The 20,110-nt window shown below is 32.8% G+C and overlaps 1 protein-coding gene across 6 annotated transcripts in view; it reads right to left on the bottom strand.

Annotated features, from left to right (window-relative positions):
* Nucleotides 1–6,547: 6,547 nt before the first annotated feature.
* The window catches only part of LOC118199320 (uncharacterized), a 71,747-nt gene continuing 58,184 nt past the window's right edge, over nucleotides 6,548–20,110 (bottom strand). For 5 of the 6 annotated variants that reach the window (XM_085827171.1, XM_085827169.1, XM_085827166.1 and 2 more), the window contains 2 exons: nucleotides 13,829–13,931; nucleotides 6,548–6,761 (listed from right to left, as the gene is read on the bottom strand). In XM_085827171.1, the coding sequence (XP_085683297.1) occupies nucleotides 6,710–6,761; nucleotides 13,829–13,931 (155 nt within the window). In that variant the 3' untranslated portion in view covers nucleotides 6,548–6,709. The remainder of the gene's footprint in view (nucleotides 6,762–13,828; nucleotides 13,932–20,110) is intronic. The other variant, XM_085827167.1, reaches the window with a different exon arrangement.

Below are 20,110 nucleotides of genomic sequence, written 5' to 3' on the forward strand. Positions count from 1 at the left end.
CATCTCTTTTCGTAACATCAGGCTTTTCATTAACAGTAACTTTATATTGCAATGTATCCTTCTTATTATTCCACAACATACCTAACGTCTTCACAGTTGTATTACTATTACGATCAAATGAAAAATTCTGTAAATCAGAGTTTTGAGAATCAAAACTAGTACACCACTTGTGTAGCTTCATTCCTCCTCTTTGGAGCAATTCTGTCAAATCTTTCTGGAGCTGAATGCATTCCTTCAAATTCGAAGATCCAGTAAGACAGTCGTCTACATAGAAATCTTCCAAGACCACTTTCGATGCTACAGGAAAATCATTTTCTTCATCCTTCGCTAACTGTTGAAGAGTCCTTTGTGCCAAATATGGAGCGCATACTGTGCCATAAGTTACTGTTTTGAGTCTGTATATTTTTATAGGCTTATCTTCATCTTCCTTCCAAAGTATTTTCTGATATTTGGTCTGCGATGGCAATATTTCAATTTGTCGAAACATCTTCTCAATATCGGCAGTAAATGCATAAATATGCTTTCTAAACCGTATCATGATGGAAAAAAGTTCCTCTTAAATCATTCCACCTTTACATAATATGTCGTTCAATGAACAACCGTTAGTAGTTTTGGCACTCGCGTCGAACACAACGCGTAACTTTGTTGTTTTACTATCAGGTTTCAGCACGCCATGATGAGGAAGAAAATATCCTCCTTCAGTTTCAGAATAGTCTTCTATCCTCTCCATATGATTTAATGATTCATATTCCCTTAAAAATGAAACATAAAGTTCTTTCATTACAGAATCACTCGACAAACGTTTCCACAACTGATTCAGTCTTTTTTCAGCGATTTCCTTTGAATCCCCTAATTGTATGTTTTTACCAATATCTGGCTTGAACGGCATTTTAACCACATATCTTCCATCCGCATGCCGGTAAAATGAGTTTTTAAAAAGTTCGTTGCAATAATTTAATTCAGAATTAACTGTACATTTAGTTTCATTTACTTCTTCAACTTCCCAGAATGACTTTACTAAGTTATTTAACGAATTAATCTCTGTTGACAAAAAACAATAATTTAAGTCATAATTTTTTTACATGTGGAATTCTAACGCTTCCAGAAACTAAAAAGCCGAAGCAGCTGTTTTGAAGAAGTAACTCATTATCTTCTAAACGTATTTTATCTGTTTTTAAAAATTCAAAAAATAATTCCGCACCTAATAATAAATCTACCTTCTTTGCCTTGAAAAATTTATCATCAGCTAACTTTATTCCTTTCGGAATATTTAATTTCGAAATATCAATAGATTTCGATGGTGTCATGTCAGTTATTTTGGGAACAACTAATAACTCTATTTCCCATTCATTTTCCTTTTCTAAGTTCGATAAACGCGTCTTTATTTGCGATTTAACATTCAAAGTAGTGTTGCCTATTCCACTAACTGGAATAAATGCTCGTTCTTTTTTTATTCCTAATGAGTTCATAACACCTACAGTACAAAAATTAGAAGTCGAAGCTGAATCAAGCACGGCTCTAAAAGGAATTCGTTCATCGTAAACATCGCGAAGATAAACAATTGCGGTATTTATTAACACAAATTTAGATTTATTTGCAGCTTCCATCAAAGATGTAGGGGGGGAGAGGGGCAGTCCTCTTTCCCATTCACTGACGAAATGTTCAAGGTCAATTCATTTTCTTTCGATGATTCATTTTGTTTTTCGTCAATTTTATGTAACAGCGAATGATGTGTGTCTTTCTTACAGAAATAACAACTGAGTTTAGCCTTACACTGCGATAGTACGTGTGATGGAGAAAGGCATTTAATACATAATTTATATTCTTTAACAAAATCATACCGCTCAGAAACAGAAATACTCTTAAATTTCGAACAATGATAAATTGGGTGTGGTTCTTTACACATAATACACTTTCGAAAAGGGTTTGTTTTAGTTACCAAGGATTTTGAATTTCTAGAGCGACTTAATTGATTTGATACTTTAGTAGCATAGCTCTGCTTAGGAAAACTATGTTTATTTCTTCAAGAATGCGAATTCTTTCTTCGAGAAATTCTAAAAATTCATCAAGTTTTGGAATTTCATTTGAGTTTACGTTTAGTTCAAATGCTTTTCTAGATTCTCTATCTAATTTATACAATAAAATATTTAATATCAAAACATCAGATAAATTATTTCTATCAAATTCTAATACACTTAAAGATCTCAAACATCTTTTAACATTATCTACCAGTGATCTCAACTGAGAGGGTGAGTCATTTATTTTTTCAAAGTTCAACAAATTATTAATAAAGGCATCAACTACTGCTCTTTTGTTTTCATATCTGCTTTCAAGTGCAGAAAATAGCGACTCAAATGTATCCTGACATGATTCTAACATTTTTGCTTCACCTTTAAGTGATGCTTTCAAATAAAACAGTTTCTCAGTATCATTTAAATTATTATTATTACCAATCATAGACATAAATTGCACTTTAAAATTTTTAAAATCTTCATATTAACCATAAAATTGAGGAAGAGGTAAATCAGGCAGTTTAAAATTTGATTTAGAAACAGTTTTGGTTTCAAATTTATCTTTATTATTTGTTTCACAATTAGAAAGAAAAATTCTAAATCTTACTTCGAACTCTTCGATGCTTTCTTCCAATTCTTGTGTAATGCTTAGATTATCTTTCAAGTCAATTTCCTCTGGCAAATTGGTATATTCCACTATGAGTTGTTTAACCCGAGATTTTAATTCCAACAAAGAATCCAATTTAGTCTTCATAATAACATCATGGTTGAGTTTATTCTCCTCCATTTTATACTCATCAAGGAATTTTATCAAAGCTCCGAGTTTCGTTTTCACTACGCCGCGTTGGCGATTCAATGAAACAATATTAGTAGCCATTTTCTTCTCCGGCTAACGTGAGACCAAACTGTTCTTGCCGAAGATAGCTCGAACTTATTTAATGATACTTAACTTCAGTAAGTGGACTGTAATATTAACAATAACAATTTTATTTTAACAAAAACAGCATTATTGAATACTAGCACACGCATGTGCTTATAGTTACCTATGTAACTTAGCTAAAGAGCGAGCAACCATATGCTCTTACATCAAGTCAGAAATCATTCATACTAATAAAGCAAAAACGAAACAACTTTAGGGTTACACTAAATCCAAACTCTGCTTGGCGTGAAACAATGCTGCCAAGCAATACTCTTTCAGACACCGAACAATTGTAATTTGTGACTTTTTTCTGTTTGCTAAAACTGATGACTTCTTAAATCAAAAGGTTTAAACTTCCTTTGTTGTAAACCCCTAATGGTTACTTAAATCATGTGGAAATTAATTGCGCTATCTTAAATACCACAAAACGTTGAGGAATATTAAATTACGAAATCCTCAAAAATAAAAATTTTTAAGGGCTAAAAGCGACAGATTTTCAAATCACATGCTATGATTTTTACGATTTTCAGCGTTAATAAGATATTATCTCTGAATCAAACAGAAATTTGAATGTATAATATAACATATAACTATGCGATCGATTAAATTAGAAAAACTTAAAAAAAAAAAAAAAAAAAAAAAAACAAATTTCTCAATCTGATCAACTGTACGTTCGTTGAGGTCGACCTTCTTCCAACTCTTCCACCCACACTTGTCTTATATTCTCGTTCCGCGTATCTTCTTCCGTCCGTCCTCTCTATATGTCCAAACCGTCTTAACGTACCTTTCTCAGTTCTAAACACAGTTCTTTACAACACTCCCTAAAATTGATTTAATACTTCAATTATTAAGTTAGTTAAACTAATATATAGATATGTGGAATAAAACTTGATATTACACTTAAAAAAGATACTATTTATTGATAAAATAAAATTGCAAGCTTTAACCAATTTAAGATCTTCGACTTGCCGGTTGGTTATATTCGAAGACATTTTGACTTCTACCTTTAACTGTTTTAGCAGACTAAATTTTTAGAATATCCGCTTTGTTCTTGAAATCTCGAAAAAGCTAGATACATTTGCAAAACAACTTTTTTTTTATTCGCCGTTTATATATGGTTCCCTCTTTTAGCAATCTCTTAACTAATCACAAATTTTGCAATATTACCATTATTAGAACGTTGCATCCAGTAAGTAATGACTCGTCCGAAGTTCCTCAACGACTTTCTTCCTTGCATCACCGACAGGATATTTATTACTAAATGACACATGTTTAGTTGTGAAGTGTCTCTCCACATTGGAATTCTTGTTAGCCAATTTTTCCCGACAAATAAGACAGATTGGTAGGAAATTTGAGTTTCAAAAAAACGCAAAATTCGCAGTCCATTCAATATGAAATTCACGGTGGATTTCATGTTGAATGATTTTTCATCTTCTGTTTTTCTTTGCTCCTTCTTTGAAGCCATGTTGTTACCAGAAGGAAGGAATAAGGACAGAAATAGCGAAATGACGGAAGAGCAGCGAACAGCAGTTAGGCAAGAAAACAACGATATCCCGGGACGCAAGGAAACAGGAAATATGTTTTTATACCCATGGGAAACTGGATGTAAACGCGCATTACATATTATGCTTGTGTACATATTATGCTTTTTAAATAAAACTGAGGAAGCCTCTTGCATGAAACATTCCACAGCAAGCCTCCCTCCTGACTGGCTCACAAAACTAACAACACTCATTCAACTCGTCTATGAATTGTGCAAGCATCGCAGGAGGTGAAAGAACCTCGACTCAGGCAGTGGCCCGCAATGTTGGACTCACAAGCGCTATCCTAGGCTAACATTATTTATAAGATTTTCGATTAGGTGTTAGCTTCTACCTAATACGTCTCTAGTATAATAAGTCTGAAAATAGATAAGCAGTTAAAAGCACGCAGGAGCAATCAGGTACATAAATGTGATGCAATAAATTTCGGAACCGTCGGAGACTAAGTATGCGCATATCATTAATCAAATAGAGCCGGAGAGACCGTTATAAAACGTGTGCGTCGCATCGAGGCTGGACCACAATCGGACGAGGATACCAGTGTTATTTCTATCGGTATAATTGTACTGAAATCAGTAAAATTATTAATACAGCAGTAAAACCATTTCCAGAATCTGTACAATGACAATTTTAACTTGATAGACCAAATAACATAAAAATGAAATTTCGTGTCAGAACATTTGGATTTTTAGTTTTTAGACCTTTCCAATTTGAAGTTTTATCAGAATATTTTCAACTCAAATATCGTCTATGTATTTTATGCTGACTAAATTCAATTGCCAGAAGAATTTTGTTTCAAACACTGGAAAACAATTCAAATTTGAAAAGTCTAGAAGCAAAAAATTCTGATTTTTTAAAAATGAAATTTCCTTTCACGTTATTTGGTTTATCATTCAAGTTAAAATTTCCATTGAATGGTACATTAATTCAAAGTATTTCATTAGTTAAAATTTGGTATATGACAATTACTACGACAGTATGTATTATCAGTATAATCAAAACGCCGGAATTGGTAAAAAATATTTGCTAGGAATATCATTGGCGGATATGTTTTCATGCTAAATTTGAAGGCCTTTGTGTTGCACTTTAAAGATTTAAAGCTTTAAAGATAAGAGCCACATTTGTCTCGTAAGCTACGGTTTGCGACCACTGCCCTAATATAAGATATGTATTAGAATATTAGTAAAACTTCATGAAAAGAAAACAAATAATGCCATACGAAATAGATGTACACGATTGCATTTACTGATTTTCTGTTCAACTAATTTCGTTTAAATTCCTCATAACTGACAACACCACGTATGACCAAATATGTAGTGATTACTAAAGTTTATTTTGTGCTGTTTAGTGAATTTACTTAAAAGAATGCAAGTTCAAAGGATTTTATACGCATATTTTTGTATTATCTTTAACTCCTAGTCCTTTATATTTTACTTATGTTTAAGCATGAAATAAAAAATATTATTAATTTTTCATAAAATTTATACTTTTATTTTTAAAAAGATTTTAGTATTCAAAAATTTTTAAACGACTTATACATGCACTTTTTACTTCGATAATTTATCCTAATACTTAACATGTTTCGTATAGAACTAATCCTCACACCCATTCTGTAAAAAAGATATATATCATTAATTGTTAATAGACAGATCATTAATTATAAAAATTTCATCTAACTCTCAATTTGTTTTTAAATTTATAATTTGGCTTTAACTATTGTAGCGTAATTTCAGGAGACTTGAGATAAAATGGCAAAATGAGTAATTTGGAAAATAAATTTAATACTATTGAACAAATAATAAGAGACATATCGTATTGTACAGAACTGGAATAAAGCTATTCTATAGCTTACGTATTATGCTTGTTTGATTAGAAAGCGTGTTTTAAATCCACGATTTTGTTTGGAATTTAGGCATTTGATTAAGCCATTTCTCTTTGTATACATGATAAACGTAAATTAGTTTATGATAAATGTTTTCAGTATTTCACAGATTATTGATAAATTTATTTATTTAACACAATTTGTGAATATGTAATGGATACAAATTTACTAAATTGAGCATGACAACACTTCCTTAGAATTTTTTTTTTTAATTTTTTTTTTTTTATTTTTGCAAAAATATATAATTGCAATAAAAATCTCCGTATATATTTTACAATGTTCCAACATGAAGTATGTTCATTTCTGAAAGTATTCAAAAACAATGTGTACTTTAGATAGGATACTTTCCTTTTCTTCAGTACTTTCCTTTTTCGATAAATTCTATTTTCACCTCCTCTTCTTGTTTCCTGCAATGAAAAAATTCAGTAATATGCTCCGTAACAAAGTACCGTTATATTTCTATTAGATATCTAGTAGCCATAGTTTGAATTAAGATAGAAAGTGATGTGCAAGACAATAAGCCTTAATAACAATTAAGATCAAGACTGAAATTAAAGTGCAAGAAAATAATAATATACACTATGTAATATTTAACCTAAAATATAAATCAAACCACAAAATAAAAGCTAGAGTAGCTGACGTTTAATACAAACATTTAACATCCTTTTTACAGAAAAGATATTAGCATTATATTTGAGATTAGCATTGATGATTTCCGTAATAAACAACAGTATCTCAGATTAGAATAAAAATATTAAAAGTTTGAAGGTAAAGCTCTACGTTTTAGTCTTACTTAACACCAGTGGATTAGTTTGTCTAAAATATTTTTCAGGTATTCTGTATATATCAAAGATGGCCATTGACTGAATTTAGAATTGATTAAACAAAAGCCTATATTTAGCATTAATTCCTAATGATGAAATTCCGTGCATTTTGATATACAAAGCACTGTTTATTATTATTTAATTAAGTTAGCGTTAACCTGAATGTTACTCATGTTATGAAACGTAGAGATAGAGGTACAGATAAGAGTATGGCAGACACCAGCGATGTACCATGGGTCAACTGGTAATGCCTTTCCATACTAAGTAACTCTTAAAAAAAGTGTAAGCTTTATAACAGTTTACAAAGAAAGGTTCAGGAAAGGAGTAACTGAGCTTTCCAAAGGATCTAGAGTTTACTTATGATAAACGTGCAATCCCACCGTACACCTCTGCTAAGAAAAGTATAAATATTTAAGTATAAAGAATAAATTCGATTTCATATCCGTTAATCGTGTAATCTTATTCATTTTTCATAACTGTCCATCAGTGGCTTAATAAAAAGTAATGCTAAATATTAATAATTCGACCCGGATGGAAATCCCCCTGAACGGGCTAGGTGCATGAGCAGTTTCGTGGTTTTCTCCATTTATAAATTAAACACGAGACAGTTTCCTTTATAAACCCTCAACTTCTATCCCTTAGAGAGAGAGCGCTTTTGTGCTTGGTCGTAATCAAATAATCCAGCTATATCACATTCTCTTGCCTAACAAAAATCGGTTGAGTTTTAATTTACTTTTTATTAGTTACTTTATTAAATTTTAAGAATCTTTCTGCTGAATTTATTTTTGGAGTAAAAATGTGTAAATAATATCAAATATTGCAGTTACAAAGTGATCAAATAAATAAAATAAATAAGATAAAATATCAAATATTGCATAATATCAAATATTGCAAGTGTTGGCCTTGCAATGTTAGTCATTCGAGTTAACCATAATCTCGAAAACTTTTGCATAGTTCACCTTTCGTAATAATCTAAATGGAATTACACTGGTTTTTAAGGTTACACAGTTTTCTAGGTTAACAAAGGTATATTGAGTTACTGAATTATGGCAAAGCACCCCAGAGTTTGCGAAGATTTATTTAATTTATCTAACAGTTAATTTTTACTCTAAAGTAACTTTAATCCTTATTTTCAACCACGTTTTCTGGCCGAAATATGTTACTAAGCTAGCCCGTGTGTATTTAAATGAGGTACAAAGAAGTAGTGTCTAAAGGAAGGCTTATGAAGAGTGTGTTGTGCCTATTTTAAGGCTATGTTGCTATCTTGAATTACTAGCGATTAGATTTCTGTGTCGTTGAATGCTTCTAGCCATTAAGCTTGTTTATGCCGACTTTTAGGAGTCAGAACCTTCCCGCGCGTTAAATTATCCTGTGAGCCGTTAGGCTAAACTTATTATATTTTAAGGCCATCCTTACCTCTTTGAGTTAATTTAGAAGTGTTGGCTCATATACGCCCAAGTGGGCCTATACATAAACTTATATTGCGTGAATAAAGGGTTCTTTACTCTTTGGTAAAAAAGTGTAAAGAATCTTCTTTGGACATTTTATGCTTAAGAAATAAGGATACTTCGTCGCACAGTTTTCAAGATCTCTTTAGTTTATGATATCTACGTCTACGAGATGTTATAAGTTGTCTACGTAAAGGAAGAGATGATTTTGTTGAAGACTTTCTAAAGGAAACTGGCTCGTATTTACATTATAAATGAATAAAACCACGAAACCTCCTGAACACAGTTTTTATGCAACTATTCGGCGGTTTTTTATGGTCAGCCTCTTTGCAGCAATTTGAATCTGTGTTGAACTACCAGTTTTCAACTATCTTATTCACTCAGGCAACGGCGAAATTCTCAGAATAATGTTTCTCCTCCATTGTGTGATATAGCCTCTCTTTAAACAGCATCAAGTGAAAGAAATTTGTACAAAGGCTCTTTTCGTTTTCTTTTGTTTAATAAAGAAAGAAGGAAGAAGATTGACCGGACGCTCCAATGTCTGCCTGAAATATCTATTCCATGCTAAAAAACATGAAATAAGAATTGCGCATTTCCTTAATAGAAAATACTAATGATGTGCAAAATGCCTAGAATACACACTAGTAATGACCTTTCCTCTGTATGGAAAAAAAAAAAGGTTTTAGCTAAGTACCTTTGGGGGGAAAGAACAATTATAGAAGCTAACAATGATTTATAAAAATTAAAAGCTTCAATTTTTTCTACGTTGATATTTTTACATATAATTTTTTTTTTATTTAATGCGTTAAATGTAGCAAATCTTTACAGCAACTGTAATGAACATATTCTGTTATTCAATCTTTTTTCCTTTTGCTGAATCTTGTACGGAACACTAGTTTAGTCGGTGCTTCAATTATTTTGATGTAGAGACTTACAATCGAACATTAGTTTAACATTAGAACATTCGCCTTTATTTAAAACTTATAACGTCTTCTTCTTATCAGCATCAGGTATTTGAATTGCAGTGTCATTCCCATAGCTCGTAAGTATATTTTAAATGTAGCATGAATTCCAAACTCAAGACTATATAATAACTAATGAACGTTCATAAGTCACTGCCAAGGCCAAAGAGTGATTTTGGTTTAATTTATTGAGGCAAAGCCTACTTGGACTATTTGCTTAAGGGAAGATGCCTTCGGGGAGGCCTTACTAAGGGAAACTGGTTCGTATGCACGTTACAAATGGGGAACCACGAGAACGCCCATGCACCCAGTCCGTATGTCTGAAAATTGAACACAGATAGAAACTACCAATGTCCAACGATTTTACCGCTCGGCCGTTGGTAGGCCGCCACAGTGTGAAATTACGATGTGCCATTTGTCACAGTATAATTAGCATTTAATACTTTTTCTTATATTAGAAGTCGTACAGAAATTATGTCTTAACGGCACATCATAATATATGGGAAAATAATTTCCAGCCGTCATTAAGAAGTGAACAGAAAGCTTTCTTTTCAAGCTGCATGGGAAATTTTATCTATCTTTTGTGATTATAAAATAGTATTCGTAATATAGATACTTTATTTAATAAATCTGGTATCACATAACAGTTGCCTCCGCTCTTGTTCCTACTGCATGATTAAATAATAAATGCCTAATTAAGTGATATAATTTCCTCATCTAACTGTAATAAAGTATATTCCAGTCAATTTCTTAAAAAAAGACATCGAGAGCTCCAACTGGATATCGGATTGAGAAAATAATTTGCATAAAAACACAGAGCAGTTATGAGAAAATATCAGGCATTTATTATTTTTTCTAACAAACATGTCTAGTTATGCCAAAACATCTTAATCTGCAAATGTGGTCAAAAAGCTTTATACTCTCAATGACCTCTTCACGTATTATAGAAATAAAGGATATTTATTACTCAAGCAGAAGGACTGTAGTATAAAAACGGACATGTAAGCCATGCTGGTGTAACGATTTAGCTGGATGTTTCGTTGACTGCGTTAATTGAGTGTCTTTCGTAACTAGAATACTTGGAGAAGTGTGTAGTGACTCTGCGCATACTTCTTAAAACTTCAAAAACAAAGGCCAACGAAGAGGTAAATACCCTTTTATTTTAACTCAAGAAATATCTCTCTCACACATCTCTCGAGCTTACAGGAAGCATCCACTTTGGCTTGAACTTAAGATATAAAATGAGAAACTAAACTAAATTTAACTAACTAAAACTTACTCGAAGCTGTACAGAAATAACTACTCTCGCTGTATGCTGAGATAAGCATGAAACGTTCCGAGTGTCAGAAGTTTGTGTGCCATAATAAGGTCGTTTCAAGTAGAATGAGTGCAGCACAGTGAGTTCAGGAGGAGAGGATAGAAAATCGCGTAGCAAAATAACTAACCGAGTTTGTCTTTATTTACTAACCTCACCAGCGAATACTAAGAGGAACAGAGCAATACGGCCGAACGTGGTAAGTATTAGCTTAAAGCAACGACATATGTACAAGGCAGCGCACGCTCTAATGAGAACTTTTGAGCTCTTCTACGCAAGTGACCGAGACTTCCAATAAATACTAGTTCTACTACATTTACATAAAACGCGATACTGAAAATTGATTCTGGCAGAAAATTGCAGGTGGTAAACTGGATGATAAAGAAAAGGGGTTAATTTTTTTTTAATGGCCGGGCGCTTTATTTAATAGTCATTAACCTGACGCCATTATAAAGTCCGGAAGCGTTGGCCATTTCATTATGGATGTACCCTCGCTTCCTATGAAGGGGGCGGACAATTACAATCATGCCTTCTCCGGGATTCGAAAGACAGGCCTATCGCTATGGCAGTCAGGGTCACTAACCACTATACCGGCTGAATGGGTTTAAGGGGTTCAAAATTAAAAGTAACTATTAGAAAATTAAAATACCCCCTACAATGTAATTATATAAGGCCGCGCAGACGGTATGGTGGTTAGGGTAACTCACTGCGATACCAAACGTCCCGAGTTCGAATCTCGGAAGGCATGGTTGTAACTATCCGGCCTCTCATAAGAGGCAAAAGTGGCCCACGTATTAAGTGCCTTCATATTAAAGTGACCACTTATTCTGGCCTTAGTAGTGACCAATCTCTATGATGACTAGTGGCCGCCATTGGAAAAAAAAAGTGTAATTATGTAAATCATTGAAGCTGATATAAAAATTCTGTCAAAAACTCAAAATTGCTGTTTAATCTAATATATTTTTTCATCTTTATAAGGAATTTGCGCATTTTACAGAATTAGGAATTCCAGTTTGAAATCCAACCACACATCATGTATAGCAAACGATTCCAGATTGGATTACCTCAATAATATCTTTAATTGTTTTTGCATTTAAATATGAGAAAATCATTTTCATCTCAGCGTAATCAGCTAAAACTCATCTTTTCAAATATCTTTGAGGCCATTAATTTTACCCATGGCATTTATGTTTTTAATTTGCGGCACTCTATCTCAGGGACTCTTATAGTGATACAGTGCTATGATTAAATTTTGAATTGTTATCCCAATACTCAAAAATTATTTTGCCCGAGAAAATTTATAGAAACTTCCATAAGCCATTTTCAACATTTCTGTGTTTTGAATTACAAGACATTTTTGCTTGACGTTAAAACATCGCAAACTGAAAATATCTCATGCTGAGTATTACAGTGCTCTGGTATGAATAGAAAAGAAATTTTTGGGTTAGTTGTTTAGTGTTATGTTGTTTTAATTGCTTAAAATTTATAGGTATGCAGTTTAGAAGTTTACAGGTATGTAGTATTACATAGTATTTTATTGACTAGTTTGTTGTTTTAGCTTTTTAGAAATTTAGAAATATGTAGTGGCACAGGATATGTTTAACGAGTGATTCATATATGGCTTTACATGACATGTTTGCATATGATACATCTAATTTATGAATTTTATTTACGACTCATTTTAATATTCAACAATCACCTTAAGATATATCAGAATAATAAGAGCAGATATTCTTGTCAGCATTTAGTTTAAAAAGTAAAAAAAATTAATGCATATAATGTAATACGTGAAAACATACCGGCGAAACGTTTTCCAAAAAAACGGGCCTTTTATTTTTACTAGATTGCTATAAATAAAATTTAGATTGTGGCAAAAGATTAGTATCTTAAGAGAAAGCGCGCAGGAATATCAATTTTTTTTCATTCTGAAAACTCATTAATATACATAATAATTAATACACTTGTTGAGAGTAGGATGTTATGCGGAAACCTCAAAGTATGGATCACTAATAACATCTTTTCCCGGATCACAGCAATTCAGTACATAATGTTCATAACACTATGGCATGGAATGGAACATTAATTGTGTTAAAATATTAAAAAAGAACTTTATATTTTTGATACTACAATAGATCACAAGTGAAGACGAGCTGAATGGAGAAATCATGCCCATTCTGAGTTTAAACGTTCCAGCGAAAATGCGCTTGTTAGCCCATATTTTCGTACCATATGCAACGTTTTATTAGTTGAGCGTGAAAGACCGCTGGACCTTAGCAGTTCGAGCTGGGTTCAAATCCCGGCGAACGTATTGGCTTACTTTATTTCCATGATTTGCTTTCATATACTGTATGAGGAACCATCTGCGGCCGAGCGTAAAATCACTGAATGTTTTCAGTTCCGACCTGGGTTCGATTCCAGACGAAAGGACTTTCTGCACGTACGTTTTCGCTGTTTTTCCCATGTGGAACATATCTACGAGCCAGTTTTCCTTCCAAATTCCTTCACGAAATCATCCCTTAGGCAGATAGCTCTAGTGTTCCTTGCCATAATAAACCAAACAAAAAGTCAAACTAACCATATACAACGTGCAATAAGCCAGCTCCCCTTAGAAAGTTTTCTATAAATACGACCTTTCCTTAGGCAGATAGCCCTTGTGTGCTTTTCCTTAATCAGTTAATACAAACTTGGAAAAATAGGAATCATAATTTTTGTTTATTCTGATCTCATAATATGGGCAATTCCTAGTACCACCTATACATTAAGACACACTGCAACAATTAAAGTATTCATTGTTTATAATCTCCAAAACTTCTGATTAATACAAAAACAAGCATTATTTCTGAAATACTATGAACATATTTTATTTCTTTCTAAGCTGTCATGGATATTTATAAGACTGTTCTCAAGTTTTTAAGAAATACTTACTTGAACGCATTGTAAGCTAGAACTAAGAATGCGCCGAGGATAACACCCAATAGAATAACAAGAAATACAGCTGATGCAGAAACTTCTCGTTTCACTTCAGTGACTACAGGAATAACATAAGCATAAATCATATATATTCGAGTAAGTTAAAAATATATAAATCAAAATTATAAACTTTTCCCCCTAATGGCAGATTTTATTTGTTTCCAGGCACTGGCCACTACTAACGTTGGATGCGGTAGCCTCTATTAAAAAATCTGCATATTACTTGAAACAATGTCCTTTGCATAAAAGTGTATTAAGTTTAATATATGAACTTTTTGTTATGGCAAGTGTTTTTAGCCTTTAGTGGTACTACACCTCCTACAACAATATCAAAAATAAATAAATAAATAAATAAATAAAATAAAAATGTCTGAAAAGGTTTTTTTTTCAAATTTTAACTGCTGTCCTGAAGGGGGCTTTTAAAGTTTAATATGGTTTATCAGTATAGAATATCAATAAAGATGCTTAGATGAATAGCGAAACATTTTATATTTAGATTAGCATGGGAACATTATATATTTCCTAAGCATTAGAAACGTGAAACTATACATAATCTAAATAGAAATATTGAATGTTTTCGTTAGATATGTCGTCAGTTAAATGCATTTTTATTTAAAGGAACCAGATTAAAATGAAAAAAAAAGTAATATTCCTAAGAAATACATCTATTGCTATTAAATAGTTTAGTTTGTTAGTCAATAAGAGACAGATTCAGTTTGAGATCCTAACCGTTTACCGAGTGTTAACAAACTCGAATGAAAAGCGAAGCAGTTCAATTAGGACGGCGCACGCAGAGGACGGCACAGTCGTGTTTAAAGTCTGATAGCTTTTTTATGTGATTAAAAAACTAATTAATAAAAAAGGGAGCAATGAAATAAGTAAAACTTATTGAGACTCTATACTCGTACATTATTTAAAGATCTAAGGATACTTAAATCAAAATATGACATTCGCTTTAATAGACATTTTTAAATAAGCCTTAAACAGATCAACATGACTGCATTGCAATCAAATCCTGTATTATAATTATCAGTCTTATCCATATCTTGTTTTCACAGTATAAGTAATTCCTAAACAAACCATTTTATATTATATTTTAAAAGCTTAATAAATAATTTGAAATCAGTATCAAAAACATGCGTAAAGTTCATCACAGTCTTGCATCAATTTCATTTTGAAGCAAATGAAACACTTCAAGTAGAATCTATTAATATGTTTACTGCCACAAACATTCTCTTAACAGGCACCCAATTAACTAGCAATATTAAAAAAAACCTTTGGCAGTTTAAATTTTAATTTGAAGTTTAGATCCACGGTGAAAATGTATGTAATCAGTTAAGTAATTAAACCTGTAAGTATGAAAAACATTTTTATGGTTCCTCTGCCCAAAATAATAAGCCTTATCCAACCAATAGACCAAGGAATTATTTAGAAATTAAAAATGAATTGCCGATTTTGTTTCATGCGTGGTGCGAATTTTGAGGATAGTATCCATGATCTGGATGAACTCCGTAGTAAAAGATACAAGATGTACTTTGGAAATTACTTCGTCTTGAAATAATTCTTGTCAGAATTACTTTGTCTCTTGCTTCTAAAAAACATTGCTTTATCTCACTGTTGGAGTAAATTGTGGCCAATGATCATGTTCGCTTGGTTTTGAAAATGAATATTTGCTTGGTTTTCACCAGGTTCGGCATCCGTTACCAAAATTTTGGATTAGTTAAATATTCAGAGAAGATTAGTGTTAGTGAAGATGAGGTGCAGGTATGGGTGGATGTAGATATTTCTGTTTCCGTTACACTCTCCCAAGAAAGGTAACATGAAAAAATTGAGCATGTACTGGGAAAGAAGAAAGATGATAGGATGAAGGCGACACGCAGAGCAATAAAGTTACATAGAAGATAACTGATGAAGGATTTCAGGCGTTCATACAGTTTCTTAAGAAATACCCATCTATGTCATTACACGATATGAAGCTTCATTTTATGCACAGCAAACTTTTATTACTACGGTAAGAACCTTGTAAGGGGCACATATTCGATAGGTCATAGTTTATCACTTTAGTAGAGTGGTGTTCGACCAAGTGATCTTTACTACTCTGTATTTGTCCCTTTCTGGTAATTCTGAATAAGAAAATAAAAATAAAAAAAAAAAATTTGGAACTCACTTATGCACCATTCGGGCTGTAGTCTTCCATAAAGGCAATTGTAGTAAATTAGCAATATAGCAATTACAATGGCAGTTATCATATCCCTTTAGCATATCTTTGCATATTGCATATCTTGAGCGCTACGGATGTAGCGACCTACTTCTATAGCGTTTATTAGCGAATGTGTCTCCCACGACCTCTCTATCTGAAATTGACAGCTTCAGCTGTGAAAACCCCGTAGCTCTCAGTTATATATAACCAATTAACTCCCTCCTAGTCGAAACTACGTACAATAAAAATAAGAAATTTGAAACATTCAACTGGTAGTAAATATAGTGATTTTAAAATACTGTTTAATTTTGTTTTTTCCGAAATACAAAATTATGTTCAAATATTTTAATTTTAAAATAATCAATTCACCATTTCCTCCACGACAGATTCATCGAATTGAAAAGCGTCGTCAAGGGTTAGCAACGAGATGCACTCGTCGGGGTTAAATGTGTCGTCTATCGTTACCCCGAAACTGGTCACTTCGAGTTTTCCAGCTCCCAGAATACGGTGGAAAAGAAAAGAGGATATTTATGGCCTTATTCGTTACACTGTATTCAGGGTTGGTTGTAATTGGATCAAACAAAGCACACTTGAATAGAAAGAAGTAGGAATGCCTTTTCATGCTCTTTTATCTATCATTGCAAACGGAACCACTGCTTGTTTAAAAGCGTACTTTTATGGGATTGCCTTTATTGCCTTTCTTATAAGAGACTAGGGAACACAAAAGGATTTTTCTCCTGCGTAGGATGATGCTGTTCAACATCCTTGTGTGTGGCAAATAGCTGGTTCAAGCTGAATCCCGCACTAACAATTAAACAGATCTTGAAAGCAAGTGGAAACGGAAAGAAAGATTTCTGTAGGTCTGTGTTTTAGGTCAGTTTCAAATAGAAAATGTTGAATCTTAGAGTCAAAAAAAGAAGCAAATGTTTGAGTTTTGTAAGACGATGAAATGGATAACCTGTGCGATGTTCGATAATATTTATTTATGATCAATTTATCCAAAAAAAAGCATGACCGTCAGACTGATATGCTGCAATTTCTGCAGAGGGCATTATCATACATGAGAAATTAAGTTCTATAATATATATATATATATATATATATTTGTCAAGCTCCTTTGATAAATGTCAATACGCAACCTGAGTGTAGAAAAAGTATGTGATGAGGAGAATGAGCTTTCGTTCAGAATGTTGCTGCGCGTTTTTGCTCTGTAAATAAAAGTATATTTTTGTAACATAAATGTTCTTTACTACCTAATGCGAAGAGCTAGGTTAGTGCACGAATCTGGACTGATTCAGAATCCATTTTGAATCCGTGGATCACCATAATAAAAAAGTTATATATATATATATATATGTAGGCTATTCAGAAAGTAACTTACGTTTTAGAATAAAAAAGCAAATGAAAGTAAACATTTTGTATTACTTACATTTAAAAGGCACATTTGTCAGCTATTTTTCTACATAATCTCCGTACAAATTAAGACTCTCATCATAATGGTACACGAGCTTGTTAATTTCATCGTCATAGAATGTTGCCGTCTGAGATTTTAACAGTGCACGGACGCCTGTATGCAGTTCCTTGTCCTCGTCGAAGAGCTGTATTGCAAGCCAGGCACACACAAGTGTCTCACAAATGACGAACATTACCTAAGTCTCGTCTCCTGTTACGACACGATGGAGAAGCTATTCACTGTTCGTGGTACATCTCAAGAAATGTCAAAGTTGCTGCCATGCGCTGCTTTTTGTGGTCTTCTGACAAGAGTTTAGGTACTCATCTTTCACAAAACCTTTGATAGCCTAGATCTTTTGTCACATCACTAATCTGATCACTAAATGATCTGTGTCACATCCCTAAAGCTCGTGAAATTTGAGGAAACTCTAGGGAGAGCTCCGAACTTGGGAAGTGGTGGATTTCATGAACCTTTTCATCGTTTTTTTTTTCTACGAGTTCAGGCTTAACAATGCTTATCCGACCACTTGGAGCTTCCTCGTTAAAATTTATGCTGCAATTTTTAAACATGGTGCACCATTGTCTCACTTCGGCTTCACTCATTACTTCGTTTCCATACACCATATAAAGTTCCCGATAAATTTCAATTGGTGTCAGTTTTTTGCGCACAAAAATCTAATCATTGATCGCACGTCACAATTGGCGGGATTTTCTATTGCAGCCCATAATTTAAACATACACAGTGAACAAAGCAGAAGCAATACGTGCCGTCAATGATTACAACCGGATGCGTTAGGATTCAGTAGATACTCCGACCACCAAGTTGGAGATACTAGCACTATCTCTCGACGCGCAGCACCGAAACGTAAGTTACTTTGTGAATAGCCCTCGTATCTAACTATCCAGAAAAATCTTTGATCCGGAACCGGCAATGGCCCGCCGTTTTCGGTTAAAAAGCATTCTACTATATTAAACAAAATGCTGTTGTGAAACTGCAAAGTCAATATGTCATCTCTGAAATATCCTTTAAAATGGAATACCTGGGTCTACATGAATAAAGTTATTTAAGATTGTATTTTTGAAACAACATATTTTTAATATAGTTCTGTTGCTGCTGTAATTAATATTCTTGTCTTGAGAAAATTTTAGATTAAATTCACGAATTCATCATGAGAAAAACAGAAACGGATTTTCCTGTTGTTGGCAGAGGCTTTGGGCTTACAGATGACATTAAGAATTTGCCCAGCTCCATCAATATTTGTACAGAGAATACTCCGAGATACGGATCCACGGATCTCCTATTCCTCTTCTGTCAACAGTAACACCTCTCGATGCAGCTTTAAACTTCACAATATTTTAAATTCACCCCCGTGCTGCACAGACACTTTACATTTATAGCCATCTATATATTCTTCGTGCTTGAAAGTTGAACCCACCAACATAGCATGCAGCTCTGCTACTACCATAACGCACAAGGAAGCTTTATAATTCATAAAAACATTATAAAAATTAAAATTTCATAGGGAGAGCCACTCTATTGCAAGAAAACTTTCACATTTAACTTTTTACTTAAACTGACTGCTTGATGCCGCGACAAAAGAAAAAAAAAAAAAAAAAAAACTACTAAACTTTGTACATACATAATCAAAACTTTTAAATCTAAAAGACAACAAAGAAAGATATCCTCCCCGGTGTTTTGGTAGAATCACGATTATTTGAAAAAAACAAAATTCGAAAATGCACTTCCACTATAATATCTTTAACACGCTATCTCTCACTAAATGAAAACTAATTTAGATATCCAACCTGAAAACACATAAATTTCAATACTGAATCTATAGATAGCCTTAAACCTTTGACATTTCAAATACCACACAGAACTCTTCAAAACACCGGGGAAAGATACAATCTCCCAATTAAGAAGTCTACTCTTCAAATCAAAATTAATTCAGTAAACCGATCGTATAGTCACCGACACTTAAAACTTATTTTTTTTCTACTACCGCAATATGAGTACCCAGGTTCGAATAAAAATAGCCATGTTTCCGTAAGGATCATATGGGTGACCTACAGTAGATCACAATTAATACACAAAAGAAACATACAATATTAAAGATAATAAACACATTTATTGAAAATTCCCACACATTATAATTTAAGATAGCTGGCCAGACTACGCCTACAAAATCTTTTAAAGTTACTCATAGTTTTTTTTTCTTTTCATAACAATCTCAATTTGAACATTATTCCATTAACACAAAATCATAGTGAAACACGTCACAGTTCTTAATCATTTTAAACAGGAACACTGAAGAAGATTAAACTCATATAAGAGGCTACTTTAGAATAAATCATATTGAGCATAGCACTTAAACATTAGAACAAAGATTCACTTCCTCCAATTAGTTCAATTAACTTCTGACTATTAAACATTAAATAAAAAAAAATTACTTTCTCAGCTAAAAATTTGGTAAAAATATTCAATTTTTATCTACTTAACATGACAGCTCTTGCTTTAGTATTAAACATTTCCAAATTTAAAAAGATTATTTAACAAGATAAAACACCAATGAAAATAAAAAGTC

The sequence above is a fragment of the Stegodyphus dumicola genome, chromosome 11 (assembly GCF_044657685.1).
Source record: "Stegodyphus dumicola isolate Sdum_Otavi_A_Nest chromosome 11, ASM4465768v1".
Classification (NCBI taxonomy): domain Eukaryota; kingdom Metazoa; phylum Arthropoda; class Arachnida; order Araneae; family Eresidae; genus Stegodyphus; species Stegodyphus dumicola.